At 36.2% G+C, this 20,537-nt stretch overlaps 1 protein-coding gene and 1 long non-coding RNA gene across 2 annotated transcripts; one reads left to right on the top strand and one right to left on the bottom strand.

The window, feature by feature from the left end:
• Positions 1 to 2,833: 2,833 nt before the first annotated feature.
• Positions 2,834 to 13,819, top strand: LOC124408150. Its single transcript, XR_006929400.1, has 3 exons — positions 2,834 to 2,931; positions 12,031 to 12,035; positions 13,808 to 13,819. It is a non-coding gene; the product is annotated as an uncharacterized LOC124408150 (long non-coding RNA).
• Positions 13,820 to 16,648: 2,829 nt separating this feature from the next.
• Positions 16,649 to 19,337, bottom strand: LOC124408078. The gene is made up of 5 exons (XM_046884746.1): positions 19,123 to 19,337; positions 18,576 to 18,717; positions 18,408 to 18,490; positions 17,857 to 18,013; positions 16,649 to 17,130 (listed from the first exon to the last, which is right to left on the bottom strand). The coding sequence occupies exons 1-5, from the start codon at positions 19,174 to 19,176 to the stop codon at positions 16,898 to 16,900; spliced, it is 669 nt and encodes a 222-aa protein (XP_046740702.1). The 5' UTR covers positions 19,177 to 19,337; the 3' UTR covers positions 16,649 to 16,897.
• Between the last annotated feature and the right edge of the window lie 1,200 nt (positions 19,338 to 20,537).

The raw sequence follows: 20,537 nt of genomic DNA, 5'->3' as shown, positions 1-20,537 counted from the left end.
CCGAATGTTACTATACGATAACGCCTCGAGAGATCACAAGTATTACCTAATGCTCGTCATAATCGCTATTTACTGCAGAATCAGCCATGACAGCGAAAGGACCTCGTTTGTCACTATAAACTGCAGCAATTTACGGCCCGTTGAGTTGACATTTTCAAATAATTCTTAAGGTAAAATTGTTGAACTTCAAAACACTTCGACATAACTTTCGTCTATCTTTAATGATAAGAGTTTAGTCAGCCTTAGCATTACAAGTGTGTGATCCTCTTTCGACTTACAAGTATCGTTGTATCTAAGAAAAAAAAAAAAAAAAAACTGTTGATCTGGCGGTAACGAAATATGACTTAAGATTTGGTCAGACATCGTAGCTGTCTATAGAAAAAAAAAAGAATCAAAATCGGTTCAGCGGTTCTGGTATTATAAGTTTTATACATGTATTGGAAAATGTCTTCGTGATGACGGAGTCTGGTTTTCGGCGCCATTTTTTCACCACTTAACTTAAGTTTTTCAGTTAAGCTTATTCTTCTCTTCCATTCTGCAACATCCTGTAGTTGAATTTCATTTTCAAAGCGTGTCGAGTCTGCGTTGTGTACTCTTTTTACAAACATTGTCGAAATGAAAATTTTGCGCACGCGTATATTCGAAGTGTTCTATATACTTTCAACGTCAAGACTTTTTTGCGCGAGCTTATTTGTGAAGAGAATTTAACAGAAAATTGTTTAAAACACCGTCGAACAAAATAATTAATAAACATAAAATAAAAGATATATATTTTAATTCAAAATCAATAAAAATAAGAAAGTTCTCGAATATTTTTACCGAATATCTGCAAAAACTCGAATAGAAAAGAACCTACGCTTAGAACTGCTAGAAATCATTCTGATCGATTGAACCAGCAATTTTTTACCAGAGAAGCATTCAAGGCTTCTGAGATCGCGTTTGATTCCAGAACAAACTTCAGCTTATTACGATTTTGCGAAACTCTTCTCATTGAAAGGAAAGTTCGCCTGTTGGATATCCCGTGACAGTAGGATGCTAAGTTGATTAGAGCAGCTCTCAAGCATTTCATCAAGAGATTTGAACTTGGACTAAAAATTCTCTCCTCGTTTTGTCAAAACACTGCGATCATTGGCCTTTCTTGAATACGCTTATTATATATACCATTCAAATTCAAGTACAGACATTCGAACAATTTTCTTTAATTATTATCCAATTTTTTCAAGATAAAGTAATCAAAAATTCAAGTTCAGAAAATCATTTCCCCTTTGACAAGTCAAGAGTGAAGCACAACTTCAAACGTTTCGCGTTACGAGTTCTGCAATTACTCGATTAAATCATTTCCAAATAATTCATCCATAATAAAAACTTCAGAAGTTCAATTTTATCCCTTGTTATTTAAAAAATTTCAAGGAGCTCACCTCGCCCAAAACTCTTTGAGATATCAAAAATTTCAAGGTGCCCATTATGCCCCACCATCCCCTACAGCAAAGTCTCACTGTCTTGACGTGCCTCCGCTATCGCGCTGCTAATACCTCATCACGGGAGTAAAATTTTCGCGTACGTAAGCTATTAAAATTGTATGTGCACAAGACTCGTGGAGGAGTGGGGAGGGGGAGGATCGTATAAATCGGGGGTGACGGGGGCACTTTGCGCCAGGTTCCGTCAAGCGTATCTGAAAATTATGTAAATCGTGGAGAAAAGCTTTGATAAACACGCCAGTCTCTGATCGTTATGCAGATGCGGCCCCTCTGTAAAATGGCGGCTCCCGGCAGCTCAGCTTCCTGGCTCATCTCCCGCCCCCCACCACCCCCCTTTCGACCCCTTATTCATCGCCATCGCGTTTCGGATTCTCGCCTACCGCTTTCTCTCTCTCTCTCTCTCTTTCTATCTTTCTCCCTCCCTCCACCCTAACCACCCCCGCATCGGGATGTTCATTTTCACACCCTGCGCTCGGCGAAGCATCACCAACATCGTGCGCCACCCCCGACGACTGGGGTGCGGATGACGACGGCGGGGTTGGGTGGAGGGGCTCTTGGGGGAGGCGAAACTACGCGGCTGCGTAACCTGGACGGTCTTCTCGTCCTCTCTTTGCCGAGGGGACTGAGATGAACTCGCGATTTCATTGGAAGAAGCGTCTCGGCGATACCAACCACGGGATTACTCACTCTTATACCGCGTACCTGTAGAGCATGTATGTACGCATGCTTTAACGACGCCGTTTAAACACCCTTCCGTCGAGCCCCGTGCACTGACGGATGTCCACGAAACGGCTGTGGAAAGTTCGTTTTTGCTTTCCGTTTTATGGTGATCGTGGAAAAATCGTGGAATCATGATGTATACTTACTAGGGTGGTCCTTAATTATTTAGGGTGTTGACGAATTTTTTCCGCCCCACCCTCCGAATCAAATTCAAATAATTCGGAAACAATTGACTAATTTTTTTCAGATTTATACCTCAACTCTGAGATGGTCCGATTTGTGATCGAAGTTTCTTATGGGAATATATTTTCTTGCAAGAGTAATAATGTTTGAAAAAATCTGTAACTGCGAGGTTTTAGTGGGCATTAGTGATACTATCTGTAAAAAAAATTTACATCACGATACCAGCAAATCTAGACGAATTGAACTTCCTATAAATGTAAATAAAAAGTCAGATTTCGAGGGTGTGCAATTCGTCGAGATTACGTGGCATGATTATGTGGGAATTTTTTCCCAGACAGCAGCACTAATGCTGACTAAAACCTCACGGTTACAATTTTTTTTTAAACATTATTACTTTTACAATAAAATATATAGTGAGAAAAAATGTTTTTCTCGTGTTATTTCCATAAGAAACTTTGATCACAAACTGGATTATCTTAGATTTGAGGTAAGAATCTGAAAGAATTAGGTAATTGTTTTCTAATTATTTGAAGTCGATTTGGGGGATGGGGTGGCAAAAATTCTTCAATACCCTAAATAATAAGGACCACATTGAATTTCTCGAATTTAAAATTATCCTTCCAATACGCTGTCGAAAAGAGACGTGAATTTAATCGAATACATGAAAAATTCTGCATTTTGTTAACTTACAGTTTACCCTACGAAGCCCTGTTTTTAAACACTTCCTATATTTTTTACAACCAAAGATTGACTCAAGACACGATAAGGATTTTTTCACTTGTTACGTTACAGGATCAAAGTTTTTCGCGCACTATTTCTTTTAATGTTGAATAACTCCGTGGAAAATAATCTTAAACAATATTTGACAAAATCGTTTCAAAGGAGAAACTCGAATCTATTATACAAAATAGTTATTTTGAAAAACTAAAGAAAAAAAAATGCATATTTCAATTGATTTTGCTTAATACTTTTTAAAAAAACAGAAAATGAATAATAAAATTTTTAGATATCGCCGATATCTGACTGGAAGTAAATTCCGTATTACATCTTTCTTTTTACTTTCGCTTTTTGTCGTGGATACGCAAGAAGCTAACTACTGCGGAGTGCCACGTTGATGGTAGGACAACGACTAGCTGCTAACGTGTGGGTGCAATTATCATCGAGATGCGCGCGTAATTAGTATCAAGTGTTAAAATATTCTAGTGTTTCCGAGGAAAGCTCTGCGCCCATCTAAACAGCCGCCTGTTACTTACTTACCTACCTACGAGTTATTCAAACATCACGTGCATGAATAAAACATGACTCGACACTCGAGACGTGTTAATGCGTCTCTTTTTACGGCATGACTTTTTAAACAGAAGCCCAGAAGCGAGGTTTGTCGAACATTTGAGCCGACTGGGAAGAGGAGAAAAAACCAACACCTAATACTCCGATTCTTACACGAAAAAACCAGGCTACTTGCATTCCGCAGGAGCATAACATCTCGCTACTACACAATCCGCGCAACAAGAAATCGATTCGTATATTGAGATTTGATATCACTTAATACTCATTAGATATACCGCGGATGTAATACGCTTGAAATCCGTTGCGTAAGAAGTAATTTATACCATCTGCACGTACTCTAAATAATATAAATAATATACGATATTGATGCTTGACTAAACGATCTGAATTATGTTTTTCACCGTTGGTTGTATGAATTTAAGAAAATTAATTGCTAAACTAATTAGCGTTGAATTAAGATTCAAAAATAGCGCGGCCACTTATTTGCATTTCCATTTTTTATTTCATCAATGTGATTAAACAACAAAAAAAAAAAAAAAAAAAGAGATCACTTCTCATTGCTAAAGATATCTTCACTTCTGGAATTAGGGTAACGTGAAGAAAAAATGTGGAAAAAATATACGAAATTTTTGAGAAAAATCTGTAAAAACAACGAGCCACATTCCTTTCAAACATTTTTCAAGAAAAGTTTCGTCAAAGTTCAACTTGAGATGCAAAAATTAATGAACAGAGATTATAAATTGGAGATAAAGTTTGATTATAAGGTGGTTTTTGTTGTAAATAAAAGCATCCGGAAAATATCGGCAAGGATATTAAATGCGTTGGAAAAAATGAAAAATTAGCACAGTTTGAATATCGTTGGATAATATAATTGAGGAAAAACGATGTTGAGCAAGTTGCTTAAGGATTGATTAACGATTTTTGTTTCACAGAAAAGCTTTTTAGTTTTCTCGCGTAACGCAGGCTGACATTTGAGACGCTTTTCATTAATTATTAGCAATATTGAGGGGAAGAACTGCATTAAACGACATTTGCATTTTATCGTTTGATGGTGCCGTTCGACCCGTGACTAGATCTTCGGTCGAGATAGAAGCGATCTGTAATCCCTTGAAATAGGACCTGTTAGGGCAAACTGCGGTATCTCCGATCACCGAGGAACCGATCTTATCGCGAATGCAGCCCTGCTGATGGACCCTTTTGCTCCATATGCTGAGCTAATAAGCCTCCTAATAACAAAACCACCCCTCGCAGCCTGTCACTAAATATTTTTCTCCACCAACAGGCCCGCCGGGAATTATTGGCGAAAATCTTTCGTCCTTTCTCCCATCGCTGCATCGCATCGCTTCTACTCCTTTTCTCGCTACATCGTGTATCACGTTTCGAGGGTGATTTCCGTTCCACTGCAAGCCTGCCCTTCGCTCTTGTTGTGGATAAAACAACCCCTAAAATAGGTGGAATTCAGAAAATAATATTGTCAATTTCTTTATGTACGATTAATTTCTCAATTTTTTTCCTTCGAAGTAAGACGCGTTTAAGTCTGATAAATTCTTAGCTAAGATCAAGGCAATAAAAGGTTATTTAAAGTATTTTTAGAGTCACTCAATTCGAATAAGATTTTCTGGATCTGGATAAATCTTATATCATCCTTCGAGTTAATTTTACACGATTCAAGTCAATATTTTTGGGATCGAAAGGGACTTAAAGTACTGGTGAGATACTTACTTGTTCGTAGTAGAAAAAAAAAAAAAACTAACCAATCAATTAATTTCTTGATCGTAAGAAATTTATTAAAGTCAAGTTTAGTCAGTGTCTTGTTTGAGCAAAAACTTTTATTTTCACGGCATGGGCACTGAAAAGTCGACTTTTTGTGGCAGTTTTCGTTCCGTAAAGTGACGCTTTATACGGCAGCGAACAAAGTTGCGGAATAAAGTCTTTATTCCGCAGTTTTGATGCGCAGTTCGAAGTGCGCATCCCAAACTGGCGAATAAAGTAGCTTCGTCGAACAGATCGCGACATAACCTCACTCTTCGTTTTGCTTTTCAATGCCTATACCGTAAAAAATATTGTATGTGGCATGCCCGTAAACCGTTTTTTGGCTCGGATAATTTCAGTACTCGCTTCCGGCTCGCCTTCAGCTCGTCCTGAAATCTTTATCCTTGTCAAAAAAAAAAAAAAAAAAAACAGGCGGTTTACGGGCATGCCACATAAATAGCTATTATCCACTGAAGTTAATCAAAGAAAAAAGTAATCTTCTCTCCCTCTCTTTCTCTCATTGAATTGTCAATATCAAAAATCTACGACGTATTAAGTATCTGCAAAGATATTATACACTTGGAGAAATTCTCCTAAAATTTTCAACCCCATAGGTTTTTTTTTTTTCTTTTTTATAACGATTACGCAGATAATTTTATCAAATTTCTCGAATAAAATTCGTATTCTCTTACCAGACATGTGTTTTTTCTTTCTTCTCTTTTTTGACTAACTTCTGAACTTCTTAGACTTAAGACTTTTCCACCACATTAATGTAATTCTCATACGCGGTCTCTCTTTTTTTTGCACAAAAATATGAATCAGCGTGACGATTGTTCATTCATCATAAAATACTGCACGGGTATGTATAATAACGAAGTTATTCTTCACAGCGAGCAGGGTTATAAAATTATATTGGTTGTTGACGTAATTTTTGCGGGAGGCAGCCAGCGCTTAAGAGCTTAATAATCCCGTTGACACTTTTGACGGTGCAGTAAAGGGGCTTCGTGTGTCGCCCCGGAATTGCCTGCTCAATAATTCAGGGCCTCGTAATAGAACTTGTCTGCGGACTCGATCTATCATAGGAAATTGCTCACGAGCCTGAACGTGCAAGTACCTACCTTGTACGGATGGCGAAAGTTATCCACGTTATAGAAAGATAACGGTGCAACGCGTTACAAGCGTAATCCGTCTCTCTTATAATTCATAAACACCATTTCCAACGATTGATTAACTCGGTAATAACCCTTCATAACCCCACGTCTCGTACCTACGCATCGTATTCGCCGTTACGTCGAACCTGGTATGAAAAAAAAAGAATTCTCCAAAAATCTGACACTGCGTTGTATAAATGGTAAAAAGACGTAAGAAATAGGCAATAAACTCGAGAAAATTAATGAAAATTAGGCTCAAAAATTTAATTTTATCTTAATTATGTACATCGATCGAATGTCTGAAAAAATAACCGAAAACTGCAGGATATTCAAAGTTGATTTATGAAAGCTCAGATCGAGGGGTTGTATCACTTGTAAAATCTATGGGGTACAAACTTTCACGAATCTTTTGAAATCCTGTGAAATTCCATGACATGCCTTGCAATTTTTTGAAACCATCGAAATCTCTGGAAATCGTTTGAAATTATTTGATATCTTTTGACATGCCTTGAAATTTCTTGAAATCATTTGGAATTTTATGAAATATAGGACATCTTTAGAATTGATTTAAAATCCTCTGAAATCCTTGAATTCGTATGAAAACTCTTGAAATCTCGTGAAATTCCATTACATCCCTTGCAATTTTTTAAAAGCATCGAAATCTCTGGAAATCTATGAAATTATTTGAAATCTCATGGAAATTTTCAAATCGTTTGATATTATTTGATATCATTTGAAATTTTCTGTCGTCCCTTGTAATTTTTTTAAACCATTGAAACCTTGCAAAATCTATGATATTATTTGATATCATTTGAAATCTTTTGAAATCTCTTGAAATTTTTTGGATTCATTTAGAATCTTATGGAATCCATGAATAATTAATTTAAAATCCTCTGAAATCCTTGAACTCGTGTGAAAACTCTTGAAATCATTTGAAATCCTGTGAAATCTTGAAATTTCGGAATTAGGTGTACATCAAAACTGACGAGTGATTAATCCCTCGACTCAGTTTGATGTATTTTTACAAAGAATTTTTTAACTTTCCTTCGAGTTTATTTGTGAATGTAAAAATCGGCTTCTCCGTACAATTTAGATGATTCAGAGAAATGGATTATTTCAAATTCGATTATACAGTCAACTATTGTAATGTCATTATAACATATTTTTAGTATTGCAAAAGCTCATAAGCAAATATACCGTTTCAAAAATTTTTGCTCTTAAAGTTTTTCTCAACGGCTAAAAAGTATCGACAGAAGAAAATTCATTTCAGCAGTATACATACTTGCAAGAATTCATTTTGTTTCATAGAAAAATACTATTGAAGGTATAACGTGATATGTCCATGTATATATAGCGCATTCTATGCCAAATCTTCACATGTCCTCTATAATTTTGTTCGCGATTTTTTATATTGTTGTTTTAACCGAAGGTATTAAGTTTTTTACAATTTTATTTTGAATCGATTTAAATTATCTAAAATTTAAAAAAATGTACATATAATTAAAAATTTCTTCAAGTGGACGAAAGAAATTTCGAAAAAAAATGAAATAAGAACGTTAGCCAACTCCGGCTTAAAGCTGAAAATCTTTTATATGTGACACATGATTTTACAGAATTATGTAATACCCTTAAATCGTGTCGATCAATATCTCCATTTTCAAAAATTGTCGGCAATTCAAGTCGATTCGAAAACTCGCAAAAAAAAAAAACTGAGTGCCTTCGAGAGTGAAAACAGTGATGTATAAAAAATCGGGAACGAAGTTAAAGATGTCGAGGGTCGGGTCCAGGGGAGTTATCATGGAATGCCCCATACATAGCACGGTATGCATGTAGAGTAGATTTTAAATTCAGATGCTGGCGGTATGGAAACTGAGAGGGGCGTTGGTGCGAGGAGGGGGTGGAGGTGGAGGTGGAGGTGGAGGAGGACGGGTATGCTCGACAAATTAGCACGTTTTAAATCCAATCTGAGTTGAAAGCGAACTGCTTTGCATATCTCGCGCACGCCCAACATTTGAGGTGTAAAATATTAAATCCCGCGCGCGCACTCTCCGCGAGTTTAAATTTGAATGTAAAAGTGCGCGTGGAACGAGCAGCCAGCGAGCTCGACGGGCTGCTTTGCATTCTAAAGCCAGTCATTGCTTCTGAGCTTTGCTTTTGACTTCACGTGCTGCAGACGGGGAAAATGGCGTCCCGTCGGCCTCCTCCTCGCACTCTTTACCATCTTTATTCTTTCACAATCGCCAATTTTTCTCCAGCGTGCAGTGTTACCGATTCAATGTTACAATGGCGGATGTTGACGCGGCAGCTGAGTCGAGAATTTTTACAGAGATAAATTCATTCCTGAATTAGGACACTTCGTAATTCAATGCCACGGGCTCGAAGGGGTCGTTCGTTATTTTTGACGCTATAGCTGTCTATTTTTTCTGCTTTTTTTTTGCTGCCGTGATTTGATCGTTTCATTTTCAAATTTTAAGCGTAAATTGAAATAAGAATGTGTTGGAAATTCGACTTGATGAGCCGTTAAAAATGTTATTGGGCTCATAAAAATGGTCAAAGGTAGCATGAATTTTCGTGAGTTTGGTAACCTGTTAAAAATATAAATTAAGGTTGACGCCTTGGACAAATGTGTTTTTTTTTCTCTGCGATAAAACTAGTAGATTTTAATTTTGTGGGTATTAAAAGGGTCTTGATTTTATTTCTAATTTGACAAAATCGATTTGTATTGTTACTTGCATAGATCGGAAAATCGTGATTTGTTATTAACTGCGACCTGAGTTGCAATTAGAAATTTTATTCATGCTGGATGATCTAGAAATTTTTTTTAATGGCAATAAACTGAGACCGTATAAAACAGTCTTGTTCACAGCAACGACAGAGGAATGACATTATAGGTACTAAAATTTTTTCATTGAAAATTCCACATAGTTCGTCCGAATCTAATGAAAACTATCTCATTTCATTTGCAAATAAATTTCCTACAAACCGTCTGAGCCAGGTTTTTTCTCGATCTTATTAATTGTTGTTTTTTCAAGCTGCTTTTTAATCGACATGTGCAATTTTTCCAATAAACGGATGATAAACCAGTGATTCAACAACAAACACATCATTTTGCGATATGAATTTTCCGGTGAAAACAAATGATAGAATAAACCGTCAATTGCCGCATTAAAAAAAAAAAGTAGGCGCAGTTCAAATTCAGCGTTCGAAAATAATTTAAGAACACGTTGTAGACCTGACTGTACGCTGATCCTTGCATCCTTAAAAGATTGAATCAGTCGGTCAGGGATCTGAAAATTTATGTACCAGCGATAGTTGAATTTTGGGATAAATGTGATGGTATTAGTGATATCATTGCCTTCGACTTTAGGTTGGCATCACTGACTTCACTGGGATTGAGTGACGCTAAATGTATGACGCGTCTGTTTTGATGGTATAAAAAATACGCAGCACGACGCGTTATGTTTCAATGTATCCTGAGTCCTTTCTGCTGCAGGCAATTCCTGGCACATTGTCGAGTCAACATATAGATGTGGGTCATGGGTCACTACTGTTGGTGGTTAATGTACTATTAAATGTAACCATTGTGTTCACCGTCCACGGGGTTCACAAATTTACTTTGTATCCATTGACCGTTGTAGGAAATCTCCCTTTCGATGGAATTGCGGGAAAGGCGCGTGCACGTGTCTATCGAAGCTAAAAGTGGAGAGAGGAGAGAGAGAAGACTGCTCCAAAATTTTCCCCATTGCACTATACATTTCGGTTCGTACCCTTAATCTGACAAATTCGAAAGTAATCCCTACAAGCAAGGCAGCAATACAGACGCATGCGTATCGGGTTCCACTTTTGACTGCATCAAAAGTACCGTCGATGCAGTGATTTGCAGTTTTCTTTTTCATCGTTCACCCCTTTACCCGAAGTCGGTTTGTCAAAATGGTCATTAAGAAGGTCGGTTGGTTGAAAATCAACACCTTTTATTCATTTCATTACGAGATACTCGCGTGAATTTAGTTCTCACCAAAATTAGTATGCAGAGTGAATTCCTAACGACTAGACGGCACGTTGTCGTCTGCTAAAATTTAACGCGCACGTGTTAGAATCTGAGAGCCACTGTTTACCAGGGTGACCAATCATCTCTAACCCTAAAAATTTCGACAATTCTTTTGCGAATTGAGCACAACTGTCGTCTAAATTTCTGACCGTTGGTCACCCTGGCAAACAACTGCTCCGGGATCACAGCGCATGCGCATTAAGTCTCAGCAGACGACGGACCGTGCAGTCTTTAGAAATTCACTCTTTTGTTTTCCACGAATTCACTGGATAACAATTTTTTTCATTACATATTATTGATTATGATTAGTAATTGAAAATATTGAATCAATTATTCAAAAAAACACGAAAGTCTGTCTGAGAGACTTTCAGAAGGACTGCTGCTCGCGTGTTTTTGTACGAGAAATGGAGATCCGGCGGCGAATCGCGCGTTTCAAAAAAGAAATAAATGAAAAGAGAAAAAAGGAGGGAATAAAAAATCGACTCTCCGATGAGGGGAGAGCCTGGCACGCGTATTCATATGCTAAGACGACCCGGAGAATAGCCTCAGCATTTTGCCAAACAAACTTTTCACTCAATCGAGAATTTACGGCGGCCGGGGCTGAACAGTTCCGTATATGTATGTAAGTATACCTACATCGAAGCTTCGCTCTCACTTCCGGTTCTTCCCTCGATTACCCAAGCGATTGGTCCAGGCCCAAGGACGCGGAATAATTTTCTCTACAGAAAGAAATTTGGAGAAATCGTTTTATATTGTTCACGGATACGTAGAGATAGATTCACTTTCATCAGGGGTTGGAAATATCCATTATTTAAACTATAGATAGACCAACGATCGTTATTAAATAAATTAGTTCATGTCAGCTGTGGGATCAAAACGATGAATTAGAGTGAATAAACGCGATTCATTTATTCAATAATCATTTCTGGGTATTTATTTGTTACAAACAAGTTTTATTTTTGCTTTAGGGAATTCGAAGTATTTAATATCTGCAGAAAAGCTTAAAAAAAAAAATCTAACATTTCCTGAAAATTTTTTTTTTCTCTCCTCAAAGCAAGTGTTCAACTCGATGCCAATAAAATCGATAAGAATTTTTCAGCGAGGAATATTATGAGGTATTAATTACTTTTACAAGTGGAATTTTCATAGTGTCAACTGATAGAACTTTGCTTCATTTTCTGTCGCAAAATTTCCACCAAAGTGGGAAAAAAATTCGCTTCAACTATGTTACACTATATTTTTTCTCATGATAAGTGTAACAAGTTTCAAGAAAACTTATTATTACTATTATTATTATAGTACGTTTATTTAAAGTATTTGACTAAACACTGTAATAAAAAATCATTCTCTTCGAAGTAATTTTCAAATTTCAATTCGCCATGGCGCGCAATTTAATCGTGAAGTCAAGTAGCCGAAGTTATACAGATTACATTATGTAATACATAGGTGTGATATATACATATGTACATGGACTCGCACGTCCTTCCAACCTCTTGCAGGCGGGTTACATAGGCAGCTCCCTCAGAGGGTTAATAATTAGCAGCGTGTAATTAATCTCGCGTGTATGACGGGAGGCTTGTAACACCCGGGGTAACACAACATCCCACTTCGCCGAAAACCCTTCGAAAAACAATTGACACGCATGAAATTGATTGATAATCACACCCTAATTATTCCCTCTTGGATTCGCATGTTACACTTTCGTCACCGGGTCGCGAGTAAGAAGTTTTAATCAGGCTTAATTCATCCAGCATACGGTCTGCGGGCTTCATTAGGCATGTAATGAATAATAAGGTAGAACCTTCCGAAAAGTCATTATGAGCTCATTTTTTATAGTTTTATATAGTTTTAATATTTCATGTAGATTTTTTTCGATTTTTTATTATTCAGATCAAATATTGTAAGATTGAGACGATAAAATTTTCTACAGAAGTCCACACAGCAATTTTTTACATTTATGTACGTTCTTCTTAGAGAAACCAGAAATTTAACCAGGCGGAAAGGAGCGCTTCTGACTATTTGAAATTCTGAATACCGCCTGATAATCTCTGGAAATATTTATAATCAACATAAGCTTGATTTAATTCTTATTAGGAGAGGGATTCAGCGATCTCAAGAACCATGTGGTACTCACTCACGTCGGAATAAACCAACTTTCGAATTTGCGTCCGCCATATTGGATCCGCCACTTCGAATTTTGGAAATCCTATTTCAGATTCAGATTCAGCAACCTTAAAAACTATCGGGTACTCGCTTTCGTCGGAATAAAACTACTTTTCAAATTTGCGTCCCTTGTATTGGATCCGCCATTTTGAATTTAAAAAATCGCAATACTAAAATCGTAGGATAAATCTATAAAAATTTATTTCCAACATAAAAATGGGACGAAAATCTAATTTTCGTCGGACAGCGAAGGGGTTAAAATCAATTTCAATCAACTATAAACAGCAAAATTCTTCTCACAATCAGCCTGAGCGAGTCTGGACCGGCAAAAATCGAGGGCTGAAGCCGGGCCTTCGTCCTTCGATAACACTTTAGTGGGCTATTTCCTGCGATAACTCCGGAATTAGGCACGGTGCCTAGGTGGAGGCAGACTAACAATGCCGGGCGATGAGTCCGCCGACATTACGAATTAGACTCGGTTTCGCGTTTATGGGAGATTCCGGTCGGCCGCATTGGCGTCGCCTCTCCGTCCGCCGCAGATTTTCGAGGGCGAAGGGCCGAGAGGCGCAGAACCGATTCCGCGCCGTTGCCGGGTGCCGCGGTATTAGCATTGGTTAGCTTTATGAGGCGCTCAGTTCCGCCTTCCCCGGCTCTGCAGATCAATAAAATCTTGCTGTCTGGAAAAATAATAGCAAATAATCGACTGACTCTGCGTTGCACTTTCCGCACCGCGACGCTTCTTGCATTTTTCGTATCTTTTGATCTGCCCTTTTTCTTTCTCCTCCAGATATTCGGGGCTCAATTTTTTTCCCCCATTTTTACAATTTTCTTACTTCGGTTCTAACGATCGATCTGTAGAATCGAATCCCTCTGCTTAAAGACGTTATCGGTATAGATGTTAAAGATTTTTTTACATTTTTATTCTGAAGAATATTACTGATGTATCTTACAAGTAAAATTCTGGTGTAATAACTAAGAAATAAAATTTTGGTAATCATAATAACATTTTTCCGAGTTAAAGTCAGAGAAATCATAAAACACGATTCTATGATTTTTTTTCTTTAACAAATGATCGGTAGAAATCGTCCGATTCTAATGAGCAATTAGCTGTGTAGCTCATTTATTCATGACTGATTTTTCAACAAATTGTCTGAGACGGATTTGTCATTCCAGTTTGTTAACTATAGTAAAAAAGAGGAAGAAATCTATAGCCATTATAATTTACAGATGATAAATTTGAGCTTCAGAAATAGAGAAATAATCAAAATATAACTCACAATCAGATGATTTGTACTGTTTTTTGTAGAGAAATAATTGAATACTTACAGCTAAATTTTAACGTTTTCAAATTTTTCTCTGTATCTTAAGGGCTCTTTACTGTGATGTTAGCTTTAGTAAAACTATTTTCAAGCTTTCGTTCCATCACTTTTTTGCTTCATCAATTTTGTTTGCTTGACTATAATTGTCGTATACATCCTTGAATTGTTCAGGTCTTTAGTCAATTAATAATACTCTGTGATAATAATTAATTAAACATAATTATAACCTATAAAACCGTGATTGACTTTGAAATCCTTGGAGATCAGTCTTGCATCCACTTGTCTTTTGAAACGGAAATTCCGACACAATAACTAGTTCCTTTAGTTTTCGCTGTTTCAGCAATGGTTCGATCGGCACATGATTTTGAAAATCGCCTGAACAAATGCTTCTTCAATATATGTTATACATGCGATAAAAACATAACCAAATCTCTTATACAGACCGTGTTATAGTAAAGAAACGCCTCTTTGCGAGGCATAGAGAGAAGCTTCCGTTCCTGCAGGGACGACGGCATTAGCCAATATAATAAACTTCGTAAAAATTCATGGCTGGGTACATTACCTTCCCCTTACCGAGATCCCTCCCCCTCCTCCCCTTGAGGTGGCCGAGGTAGTCGTAGCTGCTCCGCGGTTGGTTGGCTGTCTGGTGCTTTTAAAAAGAACTGAGCGAGCCAATTTGTAGGCTGTCGGAAACTTTTAAAACACTAGTTGACAAGCCCCAAGCCCCATGGTGGCTGGTATAGCGATCCAGCCTGCAACCCCTCGGCGCTCCCCGAAGAGAGACTCGATGGATTGTAAAATATAACGAACTTCCCTCTTTCCTCATTCCACCACTGGCGAAATCTCATTTCCAGACTTTGGGGAAAGGGGGAGGGGGAGGAAAAAAAAAGGATTTTCTTTCCCTTTATTTCCCTCCTTCCTTTATTCTCACTCTTGCATGATGTATATTTCTCTGGCTCTGGCAAATTCAAATCTCGCGAAGTAAGGTAAAGAGATGTTTACTTGAGAAAACAGAAAACTTTGGAATTAACGGAAATCTGTAGGTATACATATATATATGCACGTACCTATAACCATCGATGTGTATACCTATACTACCACTTTTTTCGCTTTCGTTACTTTTTTCTCCGTAATTTCTTACTCTTCCATTCGCCATTGCTCGCAATAATCTTTTGCGCTGTGGAACATGCTGTCTCAACTTGGATTTACACCGTAGAAAAAACTTAGCGAAGTTACAGACGACGGTAATTGCTTTCCTTCGCGCAGAAGACGCGTCATATGCGAGGGAATTTGTCGAGGCGAATATTCAGTTATTAGGGTTCAATCAGAGGTTAAATTATTGATAATCTGTTCTTGCCATTATTTCGTTTGGTGTGATACAGTGCTCGAAAACTAGCAAGTGTTCAAAATTTTCGTAGAGACAAATTACAGTCCGAAGTGCGTCAACGACGGCCATGTTGGTTTGGATCAGCGCTTCGATTCGACTCTCAAATGTTTGTGAATAAAAATTGGTGCATCCGATTACCCAAGACAAACTGTTTTTTCAAACCGAAGATCTTGAAGTGAAGAATTACGTTGAATAATTTACTGTTTAGATATTGAAAAAAAAAAAAAAAAAATTCTTTAGAAAATAGCAGAAACTATTTTTCAATGTTATATTTAAGCAAAGGTAACGTAAAATTCAATTTAATTAAACAATTTTGCCACGAATAATTTCACATGATATTAGAAGCCGCATGATTTCTCACATCTTAAAAATATTTGGTCAATTTTGTTAATTCTCGAATGGCTGTTCAGAAGTCTAATGCGTTTTAGGCAATAAATGAAACGAGAAGTACCATTTTCAATATTGAAAATCTTTTCGGCTATTATCGTAAAAATATAGTTGAAATAAATCGCCTATACATGCAGAAACGAGTCTGCACGCATACCTATAATAATAATAATAATATAATACCTTGTATACCCGAGTCGAGTTCTGCGCGCTGCGCAGCTTTGCCAAATATGCTAGCGGATTTAAATATGGGGAGTTTAAAAGTGTTTTGACGTAACCACACGACCATTTCTCATCTTTTCTATGCAGACCCGGTCTGCTGCTCTCCCGTTTGATACACACTATTAGCCCCATCTTCTCTGATTTATTGACAGCTTAGCTTTCACCGCATAGATGGATATATATTGAAAAAGCTTTGCCATCATAGTTTGCTATTCAAAAACTTTTGCATACATAATAATAGTGATAATAATGCATAACGATAGTCGAGTAGACTCGCCATATCGTGACTTCGTCTACAGAATTTTAATAATAGCTTTTTTTTCGAATCTTTATAATGAAAATGCAGATTTTTCATTATTATTTCAAGTGTAATTTGTGAATATTCTTCAAAAAAATTTTGATATTGGGATTAGATGATCAATAATTCGTGTGTATTCATAATTGTGAGAAAGTTGAAAACGGAGAGTTTCAAGGTTTTAATTTTCTTTAGTCATTGGTTTATTTTTTCTTGTACAATATTTTTATATTGGTAGAACATTTCGAAGGTACAGGAAATACTATATTAACAATTCCATCACGTCTACACTTACAATATTATAATATGCATATCAGAAGAGTTCTATTAACTGAAATACACGTTGTCACGTGTCTCACGCATTGCATTTGACCTAGTTATTTATTTTCAATCAGTTTTAATCTTCCATTCAATTATCTGTATTAAATACATATAATCAATAACAAAGTTCAGTACATTATCGTCGAGAACCTCACTTGCATACAACAATTATACGCAAGTTATTTCAAAGTTTGTAATATTTTGGGGATCCTCGAGTTGTCTTCAGAAATTGAAAAGAATTCAACGATTGAATTCGTCCCTGAAGCGATAGACTCTTCGGTGGATTTATACTCACTTTTTGCGTAGCGACGGGAGAGGTTTCCGTTTCTGAGACTGAAACGACCGTATCGGATAGTTCGGCATCTTCCCATGTACTTCGAGCGATGAATACGACGATCCAAAAATACGCGGTCAGAACTGACGGCAAAGAAATTAAATGATTGATATTAAAGATTTTATGTAGCCAGGTATTTCGGGTGTTAACGAATTTTTTTCCCCCCGCCCCCCAAATCAACTTCAAATAATTCGGAAACAATTGCCTAATTTTTTCAGATTTCTACCTCAACTCTGAGATGGTCCGTTTTGTGATCGAAGTTTCTTATGGAAATATATTTTCTTGCAAGAGTAATAATGTTTGAAAAAATCTGTAACTGCGAGGTTTTAGTGGGCATTAGTGATACTATCTGTAAAAAAAATTTACATCACGATACCAGCAAATCTAGACGAATTGAACTTCCTATAAATGTAAATAAAAAGTCAGATTTCGAGGGTGTGCAATTCGTCGAGATTACGTGGTATGATTATGTGGGAATTTTTTCCCAGACAGCAGCACTAATGCTGACTAAAACCTCACGGTTACAAATTTTTTTTAAACATTATTACTTTTACAATAAAATATATACTGAGAAAAAAAGTTTTTCCCATTTTATTTCCGTAAGAAACTTCGAGCACAAACCAAACTATCTTAGATTTGAGATAAAAATCTGAAAATATTGGGTAATTCTTTTGTAATTATTTGAAGTTGATTTGGGGAGTAGGGCGGCAAAAATTCTACAACACCCTAAATAAGGGATACCCTAAGGTACATACGTCATTTATATTTTGTGCTCGATTGGGAGTAAAATTTAACGATCAAGTACTCACCCAAATAGAAACCTGCTGCTAACACGCTTTCAGAATTAAAAATTTCAACATCGCAGACACATTGGGGTCGAAGGAAATGTGTGATTATACCGCTTCCTTGATTTCCGAAGCTGATGATTTCGAACGTTAACCAAGGCACAGCGTGATGCTTATTTCTCTGTCGAAATCATACAAAATATGAAATATTTTCGACAATCACATTCGAAAAATATTTACATGATTTCTGCGAATGCGAATATCAAGAAATATGCAAATGTATGAAAATGTATACAGTGGAAGTAATTATTTATTCACATAAAGCAATTGTTTTCGAACAAACAAACCAGTTTTCAAAGAAACGAAAAAATCATCGGGGTGCAAGAAAATTTGATGTAAAAAAGAAAAAAAAAAAAAAAAAAACAATTACTCGCAACGATTCTTGTGAGCATATAATTCCGTTAATTCAACAATCTTTTACTAACAATGAATGTAGACTGGTCAAATATCCTTAATCGCAGATTTCCTGTCGAATGATGTTTCTCACGCGATGTTTAGAATTTGTCTTTACTTACCGAAAAAGTGGCTAATATAAGTCCAGCACTGCAGAAAAAGTAAAGCGTGGAATAAGCCAGAAGCAAACCAAAAATCCAAGTATCTAAACAAGTAAAAAGCATTCCCGGAGTGAAGAACGAAATAAATATGCAAAGCAATTCGTAATAATTTAATTGAAATATTCTTACTGTCCAATTTTCGGTCGAAATGTGTCGAAGATTTACTCCAACTGAGTCCCATAAAAATTTTTATGTCATTAAAGTCGATCAATCGTTGCTCGTCACTGAAAAATTCTTGAGCCAAAAAAAAGATTCCAACGATCGAGGCCGACTGTAATTCACAGATGAACAAAAAAATAAAAAAAAATCCTCAAGTTTCTATTTGAATAAATAAATTTCATTCTAAATATCGACTAATGATCAAAATCTTCATTTATTCCTTATAAAGTTTGCTTTTTGTGTTTTCTACCTCGATAAATAAGTCTTCAAGTTCTTCTTTGATATCATACAAGCAGCACGTTCAAATAAAGAGCAAGCTTTATCTAATAAAACTATTTTTTCCTTTATTAGTTACATGAAAGTAATCAAAATTTAACATCTAGAAACCAGACTGAAAATTCGCTTTCACCGGTGTAATGATGTAACGAATGATCAAAATTGTAGCACAAAATTACAAAATTGTTGTGTTTTATTTTTAAGACAAATTTAATATGCGTCTATAAATAGAGTATCTTACCAAGTCGAACAGGCCAATAAGTCTCGTTGTTAAAGTCACGCTGATGCAACACATCTTGTCAATTCTAAAGAACTTATGCCTGCCTTATCGTGAAACAGCGACGAATTATATTTAATTTTGCGATGAGCCTGTAAGGCTGTTTTTTTTTAGTTAACGTTACAAGTATTGATCCAGGGATGTCAATCTTGATCAGCAGTTGCGTGACGTGTGAAACAGTCCTCTAGAACTTGAGTGAAGATTCGCCACACTCACAAGGTTGAAAAAAATGTAAATACAAGTGTTGAAATTGCCGAATAATAACAGCTCATTGGTATTACGTTGAAGTGTACACATGGCATGCTGATAAGTACCCTTCGCACTCTCGCTTGTATTGTTTCTTGGTTTGTTTGTGTTTTCAGTTACAAGAAACTTGCGACTATTTCTTCATGGAAATTTAGAAACTTATATGGTATAGCCAGAATTTATGTAGTCTGAAAGAATTAAGATTTACGTACATAGTCATGAAGTCGCAGAGAATTGAAAAGAAATTACATTTTTAAAATTCTACAGAAAACTCGCCAGGGATTTCAGAAATTATACATAAAATTTCTTCACTTCAATTGAAGTATTTTTGAAGAATTTTCTAGACATTGTTTTATACTCACATCTTACGGTATTGAACATTTTATTATATAGTTACCAAGAAATTTATTCAGGTGCCAAATTATTTGTGAAACGTGTTTTGCGCATTGATAATTATAGATTAAAACAGAGAAAATTTAATCGATTTTAACTTTTGCTTGATTATAAGGAAAATTGGTTTGATTCTAAAATTACTTTGCGATAGAAGCGAATCTGAGAAAATTCAGATTACGAAAGGTAAGATATTAATAATTCGAAAAAAGGTTTTATAAGTAGAAAGTTTAAACTGATCGACCTCTGGTAATTTTTTTTATCTGATTGTAATATATTTAAACTTGTTTTTATCGCTGACCAGATCCCCACTAACGGTCTGAAGATATTCAAGAAATATAACATCATAGTACGGTAATAAAAACGCGCAAATGTATATATGGATAAACATCTGTTGTATTGGATGTACAGAAATCTATTAATATTCACTTTAAACGTGAGAATCTGTAGAAAAAAATTTCATTTAATCTGGAGGTGGAGATTAATTTAGTGATCAAAATTAGGTCAAAAACATTAAAATTGTATCAAAAACACTAGACTTTGATCATTTTCAATTTCCTGATTAGAAAACCTTTTTTTAAACTGTTGATACCTCAGCTTGAGTTTTTAGAATATTTTTCAAATTTCTCTTTCGCGTATCTTAATTTCTTCCTCCCAATCATCCATATATAATTGCGAAGTATCCTCACTCCGTAAAATTATATAAAAGTTATCCTAGAATCCAGAATTTCAATTCATATTAT

The sequence above is a fragment of the Diprion similis genome, chromosome 7 (genome assembly GCF_021155765.1).
Source record: "Diprion similis isolate iyDipSimi1 chromosome 7, iyDipSimi1.1, whole genome shotgun sequence".
In the NCBI taxonomy this organism is placed as follows: domain Eukaryota; kingdom Metazoa; phylum Arthropoda; class Insecta; order Hymenoptera; family Diprionidae; genus Diprion; species Diprion similis.
The sequence above is the reverse complement of the archived record's forward strand: the minus strand, read 5'-3'. Positions and strand labels throughout refer to the sequence as shown.

Bases quoted from the DNA above. Each gene is read 5' to 3' on its own strand.
- LOC124408078 (XM_046884746.1), bottom strand. From the start codon at position 19,176: ATGTGTTGCATCAGCGTGACTTTAACAACGAGACTTATTGGCCTGTTC. The intron at 18,718-19,122 runs GTAAGATACTCT...TGTGAATTACAG, and splicing joins TTATTGGCCTGTTCGACTTG to TCGGCCTCGATCGTTGGAAT. The intron at 17,131-17,856 runs GTGAGTACTTGA...CTTTGCCGTCAG, and splicing joins AGCAGCAGGTTTCTATTTGG to TTCTGACCGCGTATTTTTGG.